At 53.5% G+C, this 14,624-nt stretch overlaps 2 protein-coding genes across 2 annotated transcripts; one reads left to right on the plus strand and one right to left on the minus strand.

Moving 5' to 3' along the window:
* Window positions 1-43: 43 nt before the first annotated feature.
* MKK02DRAFT_36070 (putative osmoregulation-related protein) lies at window positions 44-2,872 on the plus strand (the record flags this gene model as incomplete). Its single annotated transcript, XM_053089338.1, has 9 exons — window positions 44-146; window positions 180-518; window positions 724-1,071; window positions 1,222-1,350; window positions 1,386-1,719; window positions 1,753-1,886; window positions 1,930-2,177; window positions 2,211-2,519; window positions 2,552-2,872. The coding sequence occupies 9 exons, from the start codon at window positions 44-46 to the stop codon at window positions 2,870-2,872; spliced, it is 2,265 nt and encodes a 754-aa protein (XP_052947984.1).
* Window positions 2,873-10,966: 8,094 nt separating this feature from the next.
* Window positions 10,967-14,571, minus strand: MKK02DRAFT_36071 (uncharacterized protein; the record flags this gene model as incomplete). Its single annotated transcript, XM_053089339.1, has 11 exons — window positions 10,967-11,188; window positions 11,221-11,788; window positions 11,821-11,933; window positions 11,965-12,028; window positions 12,060-12,674; window positions 12,706-13,175; window positions 13,208-13,466; window positions 13,499-13,784; window positions 13,816-14,146; window positions 14,178-14,507; window positions 14,542-14,571. 11 exons carry the CDS (start codon window positions 14,569-14,571, stop codon window positions 10,967-10,969), a joined length of 3,288 nt encoding a protein of 1,095 aa, XP_052947985.1.
* Window positions 14,572-14,624: the final 53 nt, after the last annotated feature.

A 14,624-nucleotide genomic window follows, 5' to 3' on the forward strand; every position in this document is an offset into this window, starting at 1 on the left:
ATTTTGTTGACAAGTCGAGTTCATCTTTACATCTCTGATCATCATGAGCTACAAAAGAGGTTCCACCAGTAGTCGCGGGAGAGGCGGGAGACAGTCAGGGCCCCAGCTTCCCACCACCCTGATGGCAGAGGTGGACCCGTCAGGATGTGCGTCATTAATCGTCCTGAGCTGATTCGCAGCGACCAGCAATAGAAATCGGGGACGACCTCGAGGCGCGGGACCTCGCAACATCCCGAGACCGCAGAAGGAGGATACCAAAGCTTCTCTCAGAGAATTCAACGCAGCCCAGCGGCCATCCGCCCCATCGTTGCCCCCGTCTGAACCGCAAAAACCCCTACCCCGGCCGAAGCGGCAAAAGATCGACGTTCCCGCCGAGCCACCAGCCAAGAAACGAAAGCGACCCGAACTATCCCTGCCTGGAAAGTCTTCGAAGGATGCAGAGGATGGGGAGATAGAATGGCTAGAGTATATGTTGAGGAAAGAGAAAGGCAACGAGGAGCTGGAAGACGGATTAGATGGTGAGTAGGGCCAACTGGACACTTACATGTCTGTGTTGAAGGCTATAACGGCTCGAGCAGGGCGGCGATGATGGCGGAGTATGAAGGGCAGAGTTGAGAAGCTGCTGCACCAGGAGAGTCATGACCATGAGGAAGATGGGCGTTGCTTCTACACTTTATTACGCCTCAACCCCCTGTCCCGACTGGTGACTGTAGCTGACATCAGATCTCCTCGGTTTCGCAGACCTCGTTGGGCCTGGGGGAGAAGGATTAGGACTGGCAGACGAAGAGGAGTCTGTCTCGGACGAGGACGAGGGGAACTCATCGGACGAGGATGACGAGGTGACGGCCGATGCCGAAACTACCGATGACGAGCAACAAGCGCAAGAGGAAGCCAAGTCCGAGACTGCCACCTCACCGAGAGAACCACCCCCTGAGTCCACCGATGACCCCCTGCCCACATTCGCAGCGCGCTACATTCCCCCTCATGAGCGTGCGGCGCAATTAGAGGCCAAGTCTCGCGGTGACAAGGCAAAAGAGCTGGAGCGAGCCAAGTTGGAGCGTAAAGCTCAAGGTATACTAAACAAGTGAGCCCAGAAAGGAGCAAGGCTAACTGGAGACTGAGCGAGGCCAACATGGACACTATGCTTCTCGAAATAGAGGGACTGTATAGAGACTATCCTCGGAACGGTAGGTCACGGTAGGAGTCACCACTAACCATAAGATGTAACAACGTGCCTCACAAATCTGATTCTCTTTACCATTGCCAACCGGAGCAACCTGCTCGATTCGTTCGTCATCTTATACGCCACACTGGTCGGCGCACTGTACCGGATCCTAGGAACAGAGTTTGGTCAGTACCATCTACTGGATTGCGCTGATCTTCAGGAGCCCACTTCGCCCACGCAACCATAACCAAGTACCACCGGTCAAACCCCGAGGACATGGCAGAATCCTCCAAATCATCCCTCAACCTCTTGACACTCATCGCTGAGCTCTACAATGCACAGGTCATCGGGGCCAACCTCATCTACGACCTCATCCGCTCGTTACTGGCCGAAACGCCTCGAGAAGCTGCCATTATGGGGGAGATCCAAGTAGAGGGGCTGCTAAAGCTCTTGCGGTGTTCAGGCCAGCAGCTTCGGTCAGACGACCCAGCGAGCTTGAAGGACATTGTGAATCTTGTTCAGGACAAGACCAAGGGGAAAGAAAAGACCATGACGTACGTACTCAAGTGGAGTCTCGCTGATGTCAGAACCCGAGCGAGATATATGATCGAGACGCTAGTCAATCTCAAGGGCGGCAAAGCAAAGTCGACGCAAAACACAGATGATGAGGCGGTCAATCGAATGAAAAGGTTTCTCGGTGGTTTGAGCCGCAAGCGAAGAGGTATGCTTCCTGATTACAAGCTGACCTTCAAGCTGACCTCCAGTCGCCGTCTCAGAGCCACTCAGAGTCTCGCTGCAAGACTTTCTTGATGCCGACACGCGAGGCAAGTGGTGGCTTGTCGGTGCCGGTTGGGCGGGCAATCCCCTCGTCGAGCGGGAAAGGGTCACCAAGGTCGCGAGTACGAAGACCGAGGCGGTGGAGGATGAGCAAATTCTGCTCGAAGCAGCGAGGAACCAGGGAATGAATACCGATGTCCGGCGTAGTATCTTTGTGATCCTCATGACGAGCGAGGTGAGTAGCAGTTATGACCTTACTGATCACCAGGACTATATACATGCCTGCGATCGCCTCTCTCTCCTCAAATTCACCGAGACCCAGCAGCGGGAGTTCGTCCGGGTCGCTCTTCACTGTTGTGCTACAGAAAAGACCTACAATCCCTATCACTCACTCATAATCAACCATCTCTGCGCGGAATCCTACTCTCATCGGTTCACCCTCCAATATGCTCTGTGGGACTTTTTGCGCGAGTTGGGGGACGATGCGGGAAAGGCGGCCAAGTTGCGGTGTGCCAATGTCGCGCAAATGTCGGCATACGTGGTCGGGCGGCGGTCGCTCGATATTACCGTCTTCAAGGTGAGTTCTTGCATGAAGATAACTTACATCAGGCGTTCGACTTTGTCAGCCTCAAACCTGTAGCCGTTCACTTCTTCGCGGTATTCGTGTCTCGGCTCTGCCTCGCAACGCAAACGGTGTCTCCACTGTTTTCTCTGCCAAAAGCCTTCCGGCTCCAGGATATCGATGAGGAGGCTGTCGAGGAGACGTTCGAGAAAGCTTTGACCAATTATACGTTGGCACAAGGATTGACTTGGATCGTTCGGCGGCCGGGGGCGGTAGAGCAGGGGAGCAGGGGGCTTGGCGAGACAGCGAAAAGTGTGATCCAACGGGTAATTAGCGTAGCATCGCAGGTGCTATCTCGAGCGGTGTGAGATGGACAGGGTGACTCAATACAGTGACAGCATCCTTCGCGCAAAAGCGCCAGGGCAGAGCAGGCCAGAGAATGACTAGCAACGAAAGCACAAGTTCCCAGTCGGCGTATCGATGCGTGGACGGATCTCGAGCCTGGACGTACTCTGTGAGCGAGGACTGTGCAGAGACAACAAGACTCAAATATTATGGACGCGAAGCCTCGCATGCCCAGACGGATGAAGTAGTCTTGCGTTTATCCCGACCTGATAGCAATGGCTATGATACATGCAGCGTATCCACGGAAGTAACAAGGTCAGTTCAGACAATGAGTCTGTGGACAGCCTCCCGCCGTTGCCGTGATTGTTCTGCTTGAATCTAAGCGCGATGTCGGTATACATGCTTGGTCTGTTGGAATTTTACCCACTACACCAAAGGACACTTGGTGCCGCAGACCCGTATGTCAACACAGTCGCCGTAATTCGGGTTCCTGGAGCAAGACACGTCGTGAACACTGTCTTTAGCGTGTAGATCGTCTTGTAGACCTGAGGCTTGTAGACCTGAGGGAAGAGCTTGTCGATACTCCAGCTGGACTGAGACATCTGCAAAGCTCAATACAAAGGATACGAAAGACATTGGACAGTAAGGTCTAGCCCCGGGATACCGGTCCTGTCCATTCTTCTTATGATCTCAATCAGTCCGCCAGCGAGATAGATAGTGTTCAAGGAGGAGCTCAGTGAACTCAGAGGAGCAGCAGGACCTATTATGAGCAAGAACACTATGGGATTACTTGAAAGAAAGGGAGCCCGCGGAGGCCCGCATCGGATGTGCTTTCAGATCAAGCATATGTAGGTATACTGTGATGCCCCCCTCACGACCGCCATCACACCTTACCCACCTTACAACCACTCCGACAGCCTGGAGGCCTGGAGCGCTCCAGCAACTGGAAGCGGATAGACTGAGCACGCCAAGATAGGCTGGAGTGTTTACGTCCGGAGTACCGGTGTCTGTCTACGCGAGGGAGGGAGGCATGTCTTAAGGGCTGAAAGGAGTCAGGGCTTGCTGTACGGGGCTGTATCCGTGTATGTCCCAGAGTTGACTCATTTCTATGTTAGTCTTACTTATGTCTGTGCCTATCTAGTTCTCTGCCTGCAGTAAACACTCGTCTTTCGCCATATAGCCTGTCTTGTAGGCGGGGGAACAGCTTGTCGCTTTTTCATCATACACAGGGTGAGCCTCCAGGTAAGTCAATGCATCGATTCTACATCATATACAAGCTAAGCCTACAGTTTGGAGCGAACCATCCTGCCACTTCTTTCTCACATGGAGCACTCCAGCATCAAAGCTGAGGCTCATCTCAGGACTATAGCATGGGACCCTTTTCCCCAAGGATTCAAAATCATAATCTTTTTGCCACTCAGACTCATGAGATCTAACCCTCCCCCGCTCCTCTCCTTCGCCCCTTGGTTTCACAGCTCGCCTACTAGATCCTTCCAAGTCACTCCCACTCAGCCCCACTCCCACTTCCACTGAGGCACCCATCAACTCCCCTCACCTCCCCTTGCGAGTAGTATAGCTGTCGACCATATAAGAAGTGGCAGGATGGTTCGCTTCAAGCTGTGTGATCTGGGAGCTCAGCTGGTGTATGATGAGGAAGCGATGCATTGGCTTACCTGGGAGCTCAGCTTGTGTATGATGGAGAAGCGACAAGCTGATCCCCCAGGCCTACAAGACAGACTATATAGGAAATGAGAACTAATTAGGCCGAGACATAAGTAAAACTAATGTAAGTGAGTCCAATCTACAACGTACAAAGAGACAGCCCCGGAAAGCAAGCCCCGACTCCATTCACCGCCTGAGACACTCCTCTCTCTCCCGCCTAGACTGATACCGGTACTCAGCGGATTCCAACACACCGCGCTGCTGTTTATGCGGCGTCGATATCTGGTGTCTCTCGGTAGGTATACAGGGTATTACATAGGTTGACAATGGAGAAGTATAAAGACAGAGATCTACCTAGTGACGGGAGCCTTACGGCGGTGATCGCCGGTCTATGTAATGACATGCGGAGCTAAGGAAAGGCTTATTGTGTACCTCACTATTTATTCGCCGGTCCGGCTGGATGGCATCAGACTAAATGGTAGCCAGATATAATTGTCGGACCACTGATGTGGGACGGCTCTCGTGAAGAAATGTCAGTACGTTCGGTTCGAGCTGGATCCTTCCAGCCTTCAGCTACGCAGATCATTTCGCAGAACATCAACTTATGTCCCCCCTGTACAGCTGTGCCGGCGAAAATGGCTGTTTCTGTAGATTTCTTAGTTGTTCGACGGGGTGGAGATTGACTGCTCCTGAGACAGACACAAAGCCTGGGATAGAAGTCTACATTCTACGACAGTCTCGCCCGTCTTCCAAACTCTGACTCGTTTCCCTTCCATTCGTCACTCCGAGACAGTCCTCACTCATCTTACCTAGATCGACACCAGTTCCCTGTCGGAATTGACATAGTGTCGGGATTCGTCGGATAACTTCGTCTTGGCGTATCTTGGCGGAGCTGGCGGAAGATGGCGTGAAGGCTGGATGCCAAGGATGAAAAGTCGGGAAAGAGCGGGAAGTAGCGGAATCTAGCGGGACGACACTATTGTACACCTTCAGTATATAGCTTGGCCGTGTTAGCTAGACTTATAGCTTTTCCCATCACTTCTTTCCCACATCTCTTTGGATCTAGCTGAGCGTCAATAGCAATCAGCAGGGGAAGTGATCAATATCCGGAATTCCCGTCAATTGTTCTGGAATACCTGCACCAGAGCACATACCCCCTGCAAGTACCTGCTGGAGACAATCCCATGATCATCAAATGAGCAAGGTGTCGTGACGCTACGCGCCCCTACACCGAGCTAGGCTCATGCGAGGCGCACGAAGGAGACTAGCGAGGCGAAGGCGAAGCGAAGGGGAAGCGAAGGCGAAGCGAAGGCGAAGCGAACGAAGCGAAGGCGAAGCGAACGAAGCGAAGCGAAGGCGAAGCGAACGAAGCGAAGCGAACGAAGCGAAGCGAAGGCGAAGCGAACGAAGCGAACGAGACGAACGAGACGAAGGAGGCAAGCAGCGGAGGACCGCTGAGGCTCAGACTAGACATATATAAGGGGTCCATGTTGTAAGAAGTGGCAGGATGGTTCGCTTCAAGCTGGAGACTCAGCTTGTGTATGATGAAGAAGCGATGCATTGACTTACCTGGAGGCTCAGCTTGTGTATGATGAAGAAGCGACAAGCTGATCCCCCAGGCCTACAAGGCGAACTATATAGCAGAAGACAAGTGTTTACTGAAGGCAACTAACTAGGCCGAGACGTAAGTAAAACTATATTAAAGTGAGTCAAGACTACAACCTACAAGGGTACGGCCCCGTACAGCAAGCCCCGACTCCATTCACCGCCTGAGACACTCCTCACTCTCCCGCCTAGACTGAGACCGGTACTCAGCGGATTCCAACACATATCACAGCTAGATATCCTTTTCCCCAGGGATCTAATTCTCATAGTCATTCAGCTATAGACCATCATACACCCAACATCATCATCACCATTCGCCACCCACACTATCCAGTATCTAGCTTGCCCACCGGGTCCTTCCAAGCCTTACATACCACAACACGCACCGTAGCCAGTAGGCGCCATTCACCAATATCATCCCAAGCCGCCGACAAGCACACATGTTACCTAGTTCGTAAACCGTTCTCGTCCCTGTCTCTGGTCATAGGTATTCTAGGGACAGCCTCCCGACACAAGGCTATAATCCTCCAAGGTATGTCTCGGCCTCGTTCGTTCTCTTCAGTGACGACTCGTTAATTTGCTACATAGCCTGTCGCTCATCATTCTGTGGCTGAGCTTTCAGGTAAGCTGTCGAGATGCTGTCCCCAGAAGACCTATGACTGAAGTCAGGGACAAGTACGGCTTTCGAGTGGTGTACTTGTGTGCTGGTCGACGGCTTGTGTTGATGTTGAGATTCTGGATGTGGATGTTGTTCATGGTATAGGGCACTTGGAAGGGTCGAGTGGGCAAGCGTAAGACCAAGGAGTGAAGGTTACGAGGGAGTTTGGTCTCAGAAGGTCTTTGTGGCTAAAGACTATAGTATTCAGATTCTTCGGGAAAGGATCTCTGGCTAGCTATGGATCCCCTTATATATGTCTGGTCAAAGTCCCTTCTCTCTCTCCTCTGCTCTCTCCTACCGACTCGTGATCACGGGTCGTGAAAACGCGAATCGTGAATCGTGAATCGCGGTCGACGACTTGCTATTGTGATCTCCGCTCCCTGATTCGTGTTCGCCTTGGCTTGATTGAGAGCGTGACGCAGCACCGGGTGTGGCGTCGCGACATACATAAGCCAATGCATCGCTTCTTCTAATAATGACGGTCCACTTCCAGGCGCATTGGTGTACGAGTTGGTCTTGTGCAGGTCGCACGCTCACTTCCGGCTGACCGCTAACGCCACCGCCTGAGCAGACCCGCCGTTGACCTTCCGACGAGATCCGGCCGCTTGACAGGTTGGGGGTCATCCAGAGGTTCTGCTTCTAGACGGCCCAGTATTCCGGTAGAGGGGGCTTCATGGTAGAAATCGAGACAATGTCCTCGATAGGCATGCCGCCGGCGACGAGCTGGGCGTATGCCGACGGAGAAAGGCCATGATCTCGATGGAGTTCTGTCCCTCCGCCACGTCGTGCTGAAGGGCTTCTGTGTTGGAATCCGCTGAGTACCGGTGTCAGTCTAGGCGGGAGAGAGAGGAGTGTCTCAGGCGGTGAATGGAGTTGGGGCTTGCTGTACGGGGCTGTACCCTTGTAGGTTGTAGTCTTGACTCACTTTAGTGTAGTTTTACTTATGTCTCGGCTTACTTACTTGCCTTCAGTAAACACTTGTCTTCTGCTATATAGTTCGTCTTGTAGGCCTGGGGGATCAGCTTGTCGCTTCTTCATCATACACAAGCTGAGCCTCCAGGTAAGTCAATGCATCGCTTCTTCATCATACACAAGCTGAGCCTCCAGGTAAGTCAATGCATCGCTTCTTCATCATACACAAGCTGAGCCTCCAGCTTGAAGCGAACCATCCTGCCACTTCTGACATTCTGGAGCAGCTGAGCCGAATAGGCGCCCTCGATCGCGGAGTAGCTGTTGTAGAGGTGAACTCGGAGGCCAGATGCGTCCGGAGCAAAGTCGTCTTGAGGTGAGGGGGTAGACCGGCCTGGACGTCGGGGTCGAGGGACGCGAGGATGTACGCGAATACCTGGCCGTGATTGATAAGGTTGACCGGCTGGACAAAGGACGAGAGGGCGGACGCAATGGATGCGAGGAGGCCCTTGCCAAGGAGGTCCGCTCCTACGCAGTGTCGACGTGTGGTCAGGTCGCAGTAGATGCAAAGATGTACAAGAGAGCAAGCTACTAGAACTATGGTGAACTTGTACTAGTCTATCTGCCGGTTCTCTCTGAAGTATCAATATCATCGTAAGCTTATCAATTAAAAAACACATGCCCCATTCGTTGTGGCAAGTCCACCGCGGGAGGCCCAGCAACTCGTCCAGAGTATTGGTGTTAAATCAGGCGGCATTTGAGGGATTACTCGGTGCGAGAAGAGAGAGGATTAGTCTACCGGACCGTAGTGGATGTAGACTGTCTCTTCTCTAGCACATGTTGTGCGTCCATTTCAGCTGCGTTAGTTGCCCTCGGTATTCACCTTCATAAGAGCTTATCATTCCATTATCTGCATAACCGAGAGTTCGAGATCACCCAAGTTAAGCTGAAACCATTTCTTTCCGCACTCCTTGCACTATCATCATCAGGCAGATTACTCCATATCTCCTCTCCTATTGTCAACCTATGTGACACCCTGTATACCTACCCAGACACACCAGATATCGGCGCACACCTGTTGGACTTGACGGCGTGTCGAGATTCGTCGGATGACTTCGTCTTGGCGTATCTTGGCGGATCTGGCCGAAGACGGCGTGAAGGCTGGATGCCAAGGAGAAAAAGTCGGGAAAGAGCGGGAAGTAGCGGGATCTAGCGGGACGATACTGTTGTACTCCTTCAATATATAGTTTGGCCGTGTTAGCTAGACTTGTAGATTTTCCCATCACTTCTTTTCCACATCTGTTTGGATCTAGCTGAGCGTCAACAGCAATCAGCAGGGGAAGTGATCAATATATGGAATCACCATCTTACTCGAACATGCTCGGGCTCTTGCTTAGAGTTGATGTTGTGGACCTTTGCTCCCCCTTCCGCTTATTCATCCTCTATTAAGATAGCGATCCTTTGGCTTGTGCTGAGAAAGTCCAACAGATTGTGACAGGTGATGAGCGGTACCGCGAGCCACTTCTTGCCGACATCCCGACGGTGTCCGGATCGCTCGTATTTCTGTGTCAATCAGAATAGGAGTGGGTCATAATCACGAACGATGCAGACTGCTGGTCGCAGGGTAGCTGACAACGCTGGGGCACAGGTGCATCATTCATGGAGGCGTAGAGTTCTATAAGACCTGCTTTGCCGTCCCAAATTGTGTACAGTCTATGGCTAGAGCGCCGACCGATCAAGAGCCTTGTCCTCGTCTGTGTCATCTCGTGTACGGGTCGCTCACAGGCCGTAATTTATGATGTTCAGCGCGCATCGGTTGCCCAACGGTGACCTAGCCGATTTCGAGCCACACAAGCAGCACGGACTCCAAATAGCCCGTAATGATGGTCGGGCTCATTGGGCCGGAGAAGTAGGGTTGCGCCAGCATGAAATGATGTTTCAAGAGTCTGAGACTGTACATGCCACCACTTAGCCATGTTATCCGTCGGTCGCTTGTTGGAGGCTACTTATTATTGATCATTTGTGTGGCTTGAGCGCATATTGACCGCGGCATCTCCCGAAAGTATAAAAGGAGGTCCGATCAGTCTACGGAATAACGGCAGTCGACCCTCTTGTAGCAGATTCCGGACCTGGGCTTCCTCCATCTGATAGGACAGATCACTTGGCCGCCCAGCAGATAGATTTTGTGAAACGACGATAGGTCTATGCTGCCAGCGCAAGCGGTCTGACGCAAAAATAGAGGTAGGTAGCTACGATTGGACAGCTGAGCGATAGCGGCGTGGCTGCCAATTGGTATCTGAGGGTGTGGTCAGGGGGTTTAGGGACGAATCTCGAGGACGGACTCCGTGGACTTGTGTCAAAATACTGTATGAGTTTGAAGGCCGGGAACAGCTACAGGATTGCGCTCTTTTTTATGGTGGTATACTCGACTTCTACTGATCAAGCCTGACTATCTGAGGCAATTAGATCTTTTTATGGCTATACGTGTAGTACCAGATAGCGGGACGGGTGAGGAGTGTCTCAGACGATTAATATCACGTCGCAACATCAAGTAAGCCAGCCTAGCACCAGCTGTATATGTACTGCTGATTGAGTGAGGCTTGGCAGAGCAAGAGCGTGACCTTCAGAGATGCAGTGCTCACAGGATCGTCAGTATATAAGCGGCGAACAACGCAGTCTGTGCAGTCTGTTAGATACCGCTGAGTACCGGTGTTAGTCTAGGCGGGAGAGTGAGGAGTGTCTCAGGCGGTGATTGGAGTGGGGGCTTGCTGTACGGGGCTGTACCCTTGTAGGTTGTAGTCTTGACTCACTTTAATATAGTTTTACTTATGTCTCGGCCTAGTTAGTTGCCTTTCAGTAAACACTTGTCTTCTGCTATATAGTTCGTCTTGTAGGCCTGGGGATTCAGCTTGTCGCTTCTTCATCATACACAAGCTGAGCCTCCAGCTTGAACCGAACCATCCTGCCACTTCTTACAACAAAGACTTGCTCGGCGAAAGGCACCTGCACTGAGCAGTGATCCAATGACCTCAGCGCCATACAAGTCTTATCCATATGGAATGCGAGGGTGACTATGTCAAAGGCATGGAAACTACCAATACGCCAAGTAAGTTAGCAGCCCCCGTTAGGGAACTCGATAGTGGGCCGGCTGTTTCCAGCCCGAATTCTGGGCGTCAGCTCAGAAGGTTAGTGGTTGGGAGTGGCTTTGGCGCCCTTCCTCTGTACGATGAACGGGCAACGGGCAACGGGCTACGGGAGACGTGAATATGTCATACCTCTAGATCTACTGCTGATTCCAGAATTGAATGGCTGGCGTTCCCGGCTCGCTACTGTCCGCCCTTTCTTGAGACCACCCATCTGTCATCTCTCCTTGCGCCTCGACAATTTCACATTGCTGGAATTTGAGCGACGCCTGAATGTATGGCTTGAGCAGGATGAGGGCATTGATTTCAGAAAACGGAAGAGAGCGGTCGAACGCCGCTTCCCCATCCGCAAGCACTTTTCGCTATCATGAGCACAATCAAGTACTAGACTCACCTTGATACCCTGACAGAACGGCATGATGCGTTTGTCCTTGATGAGGCCTGCACCCGCTAGATCCGCCTTCATCTTGCCTTCGTCGAACTCGTTGTTTGACGCGTTCCAACAGCCCCGGACAATGGCGAGGCCATCCTTCTGCCAAGTTGGGAAGTCGCTGGCAACGTAGATCCGTGCACACTTCGGGCGTGACGGATCATACGGCGCTTCGCTCTTGCCCTTGCCCCCCTTACGCCGCGCCACGAGTGCTTCTGCGCTCCGAATGCTGTCAACGACGCCCCGCATGTAGTCGAGCTGTTGAAGGGTAGATTTGTCGGGATTGGATGTAGGCTTGGGGAATGGTGCGGTTTGAACGGACGAGGATTCGCCGAGGACCGTTTGCCAGATGTGTTCTGAGAAGTGTGGTGTGAAAGGTGCGAGGAGGAGGGCGTTGTTTCGGATGAAAGCGAAGACGAGGTCGCGATGCATGCCGGAGCCGCCGTTGTCCGGGGAGGAGACGGTCCGATACCAGTTGCGAGCGTTCTCATAGTCGTACAGACCGAGCTTGAGCGCCGTCTTGTACTCCATTCTGCCGTTAGTGAGGTTCCATACGGGACTTACTTTTCATATGCGTCGTATGCGCCTCGGGTGAGCGTATCCATCTCGGCCTGGAACCCTCGGTCAAACTCGTTCAACTCGCCCTGGCGCAGAGTGGAGGATACATTCTTCATTTCCTGCTGTCAGCTAGGACAAGGGCGAACTCACCTCGGCCCAGAGAACCGCAGTGTGCAGACGCAGAATTGCGGCATTGGCGACAGTCTCTTCAAAGCTGGGGTCAGCCGAGCAGATCTTGCACTCACTTGGCATCTGAAATGTCGTCTCCTGCATCGGCGAGAGTCAGGCGCATGGCGTCGGCGCCATACTTTTTGGTCGCATCGTTCATTGTCAAAAAGTTGCCAGTACTCTTGCTCATCTTTTTGCCGTTGAGCAAAAGATGGCCGTTCGTCCGTACCGCGCGAGGCCAGTGGTGCTCCGGGAAGAGGGCGGCGTGGACATACACCCAGAATGTCAGGTGGTTGGGAATGAGATCCTTGCCCGAGGAGCGGACGTCGAGGGGGTAGAAGTACTGGAAGTGGTATTTGAGCTGGGCGGCGCTCTCGGGCGAGATCCCCGTCGATGGGGGAGCGGCGGATCCCAGGACGTATTCCCAAACTTCGTCCGTCATTTGGTCGGCGGTGATGCCGAGCTCTCCTGGCTCGGCTCCCCACATGTCCTTGTGGAGGAGATTGGCGACAGTGTAGTAGGACATGTAGATAGTCGAGTCGGACAGCGATTCGACGAGGAACTGGGGGTCCCAGGGGAGCTTGGATCCGAGACCGTGCGAACGAGCACATGCCCACTGGTTGAGCCAATCGAGCACCGCTTCGAAGGCGTTCCGAGTTTCGGGCAGGTATGTGTTCATACGCGCAAGAAGGCTGAGTAAGCGAAGAATAATCCCGGACCTACTTTTTGGCGGCTGCTTTCCATTCCTCCTCTCCATAGTCGAGGTACCACTGATCGGCGAGCGCGACCACGCAGACATCCGCACTGCGCGAGATGACTTCGCTCTCGGGCTCGGCATAAGCTACGGCAAGCTGTTGGTCGATCATCTGTTGCCTGACCTTTGGCTTGGCTTCGGCGACGGCAAGGCCTTTGAAATCGCCGATGGTCATGGTACCGTTGTAAAAGCCTTCCTTGTAGGCGAGGTCCTTGGCCTCGGCCAGCTGTTTGACATCGCGCTGAGATTGGATTTTGAACTGGGTGCAGAGGGTTTCGGCCGCCATGTCGCCGTACTTGGGGGTGGAGAGGACGGGGATGGGATTGACCGCGGCCCATTCCGGGCGGATCTTGTACATCTCCGGCTTCTTCCGGAGGTCCATGAGCGTCCGGTAGTCATCGGGCGAGTCGGAGGGGACAGAAGTAACCACTCCAGTTCCCTAAAATTAGCAGAGCGGGCGGCACTGCTTACCTTGGTCGCCAAAACCCCCTCCATGGGCAGCACGAAGACCTCTGTGACCAAGCCGAACGCCGGGCGGACCTTGGTCCCGATGATGTCTGCGCCTTTGATACTGGCCACCTTTTCAACCACCCCGCGAGGGCGATCAAAGGTGCCCTGGAAGGCCATGTTTCGTGCGGATCGCTCAGTGATGAGGAAGAGCTCGGTATCGGAGGCTTCATACAGGCCGTACTCGAGGGTAGGTCCTACGAAGCAGTTGGTCTGGCCGTACCTGCCATCAGCGTAATCTAGACCACGGCTCACATTGTCTCTGGGCGCAGAGTGGCGGCAACCATCTGAACCGTGCGGCCGCCGATAGCCTGGAGTACCTCGCCGGGCATGCTCGGTCCCCACTCTAGCACTTGCATTTTGACTGCAGTGTACTCTTGGGGATTGACCGCTTCTCCGCTGGACCTGTCGTGATCCATGCAGGGTTGGCCGTCTTTGGGCGAGTAGATGGTGTAGCGCTTCCCGAACTTGATTTTGCCCTGCTGATGAAGCTTGTTCATCTGCCATCGGACGAATGAGTCGTAGTAGGGATTGGCGTTGGCTAATGTCAGCCCAGTCTTGCGTTGACTTACTCGTCAAGAATTGCCGCCTCCAGTCTATCCTGGCGCCGAGCCCGTCGAGATCGTGCTTAGCGATGGGAGGAAAGTAATGCAGCCAGTGCTGAGAGTCGGCAAACTGCTTGATCTCGTCGCGCGGCACGCCCAGCAGCTCGAGGATTTGGAATTGGTAGGTGAGACCGGTGCTCTTGGCGTTGAGCTTGCCTTTTTTGGCTTTGGAGGGGTCGATGGACTCGAGGGACTTGACCGCCACGGTTGCGGTCGGAGCGACCTCGGCGTCCTCGCTATATCCGGAGAAGTCATCGCCAAACATCTCCATCTCGCGGACGAGCTTGTCTGCGGAGGTCTGGGATCAGCGCTGCCATTGTTCAGCTCACCTTGATGGGCATGCCCGTCACATGGTATCCTAGCGGGAAGAGGACCCTCTTGCCCCTCATACGCTCGAACCCAGCAGCGAATTCGATTTTGCTGATGGTGAAGGCGTGGCCGAGATGGAAAGCACCGTTCATGTAGGCGTAGGGGAAGGTGCCGAACCATTTGGGGTGCTTTGCTTGGACATCCGCCATGGATTGGTTGGTTGCGAAGAAGTCGGTGTAGGATTTGACATTTTCGGGAAGGCAAGGAGGATCTACCTCAAAGAGATGCGCGGACTGCCACGAGGTCTGGACTTTGGCCTCTATGGCTGTGAGGAAGTCTCTCTTGTCGGTCTGATGGTCAGCTCGACTCTGAAGGTGAAGCTACCTTTTCCATGACGACTACGGGAGCCGTCATCTCTTTGGGAGCTGCCATTTTGGGATAGCGCGGGAGTGTATGTGCGGTGCGGA

The sequence above is a fragment of the Dioszegia hungarica genome (genome assembly GCF_025882075.1).
Source record: "Dioszegia hungarica strain PDD-24b-2 chromosome Unknown MKK02contig_6, whole genome shotgun sequence".
Classification (NCBI taxonomy): Eukaryota; Fungi; Basidiomycota; class Tremellomycetes; order Tremellales; family Bulleribasidiaceae; genus Dioszegia; species Dioszegia hungarica.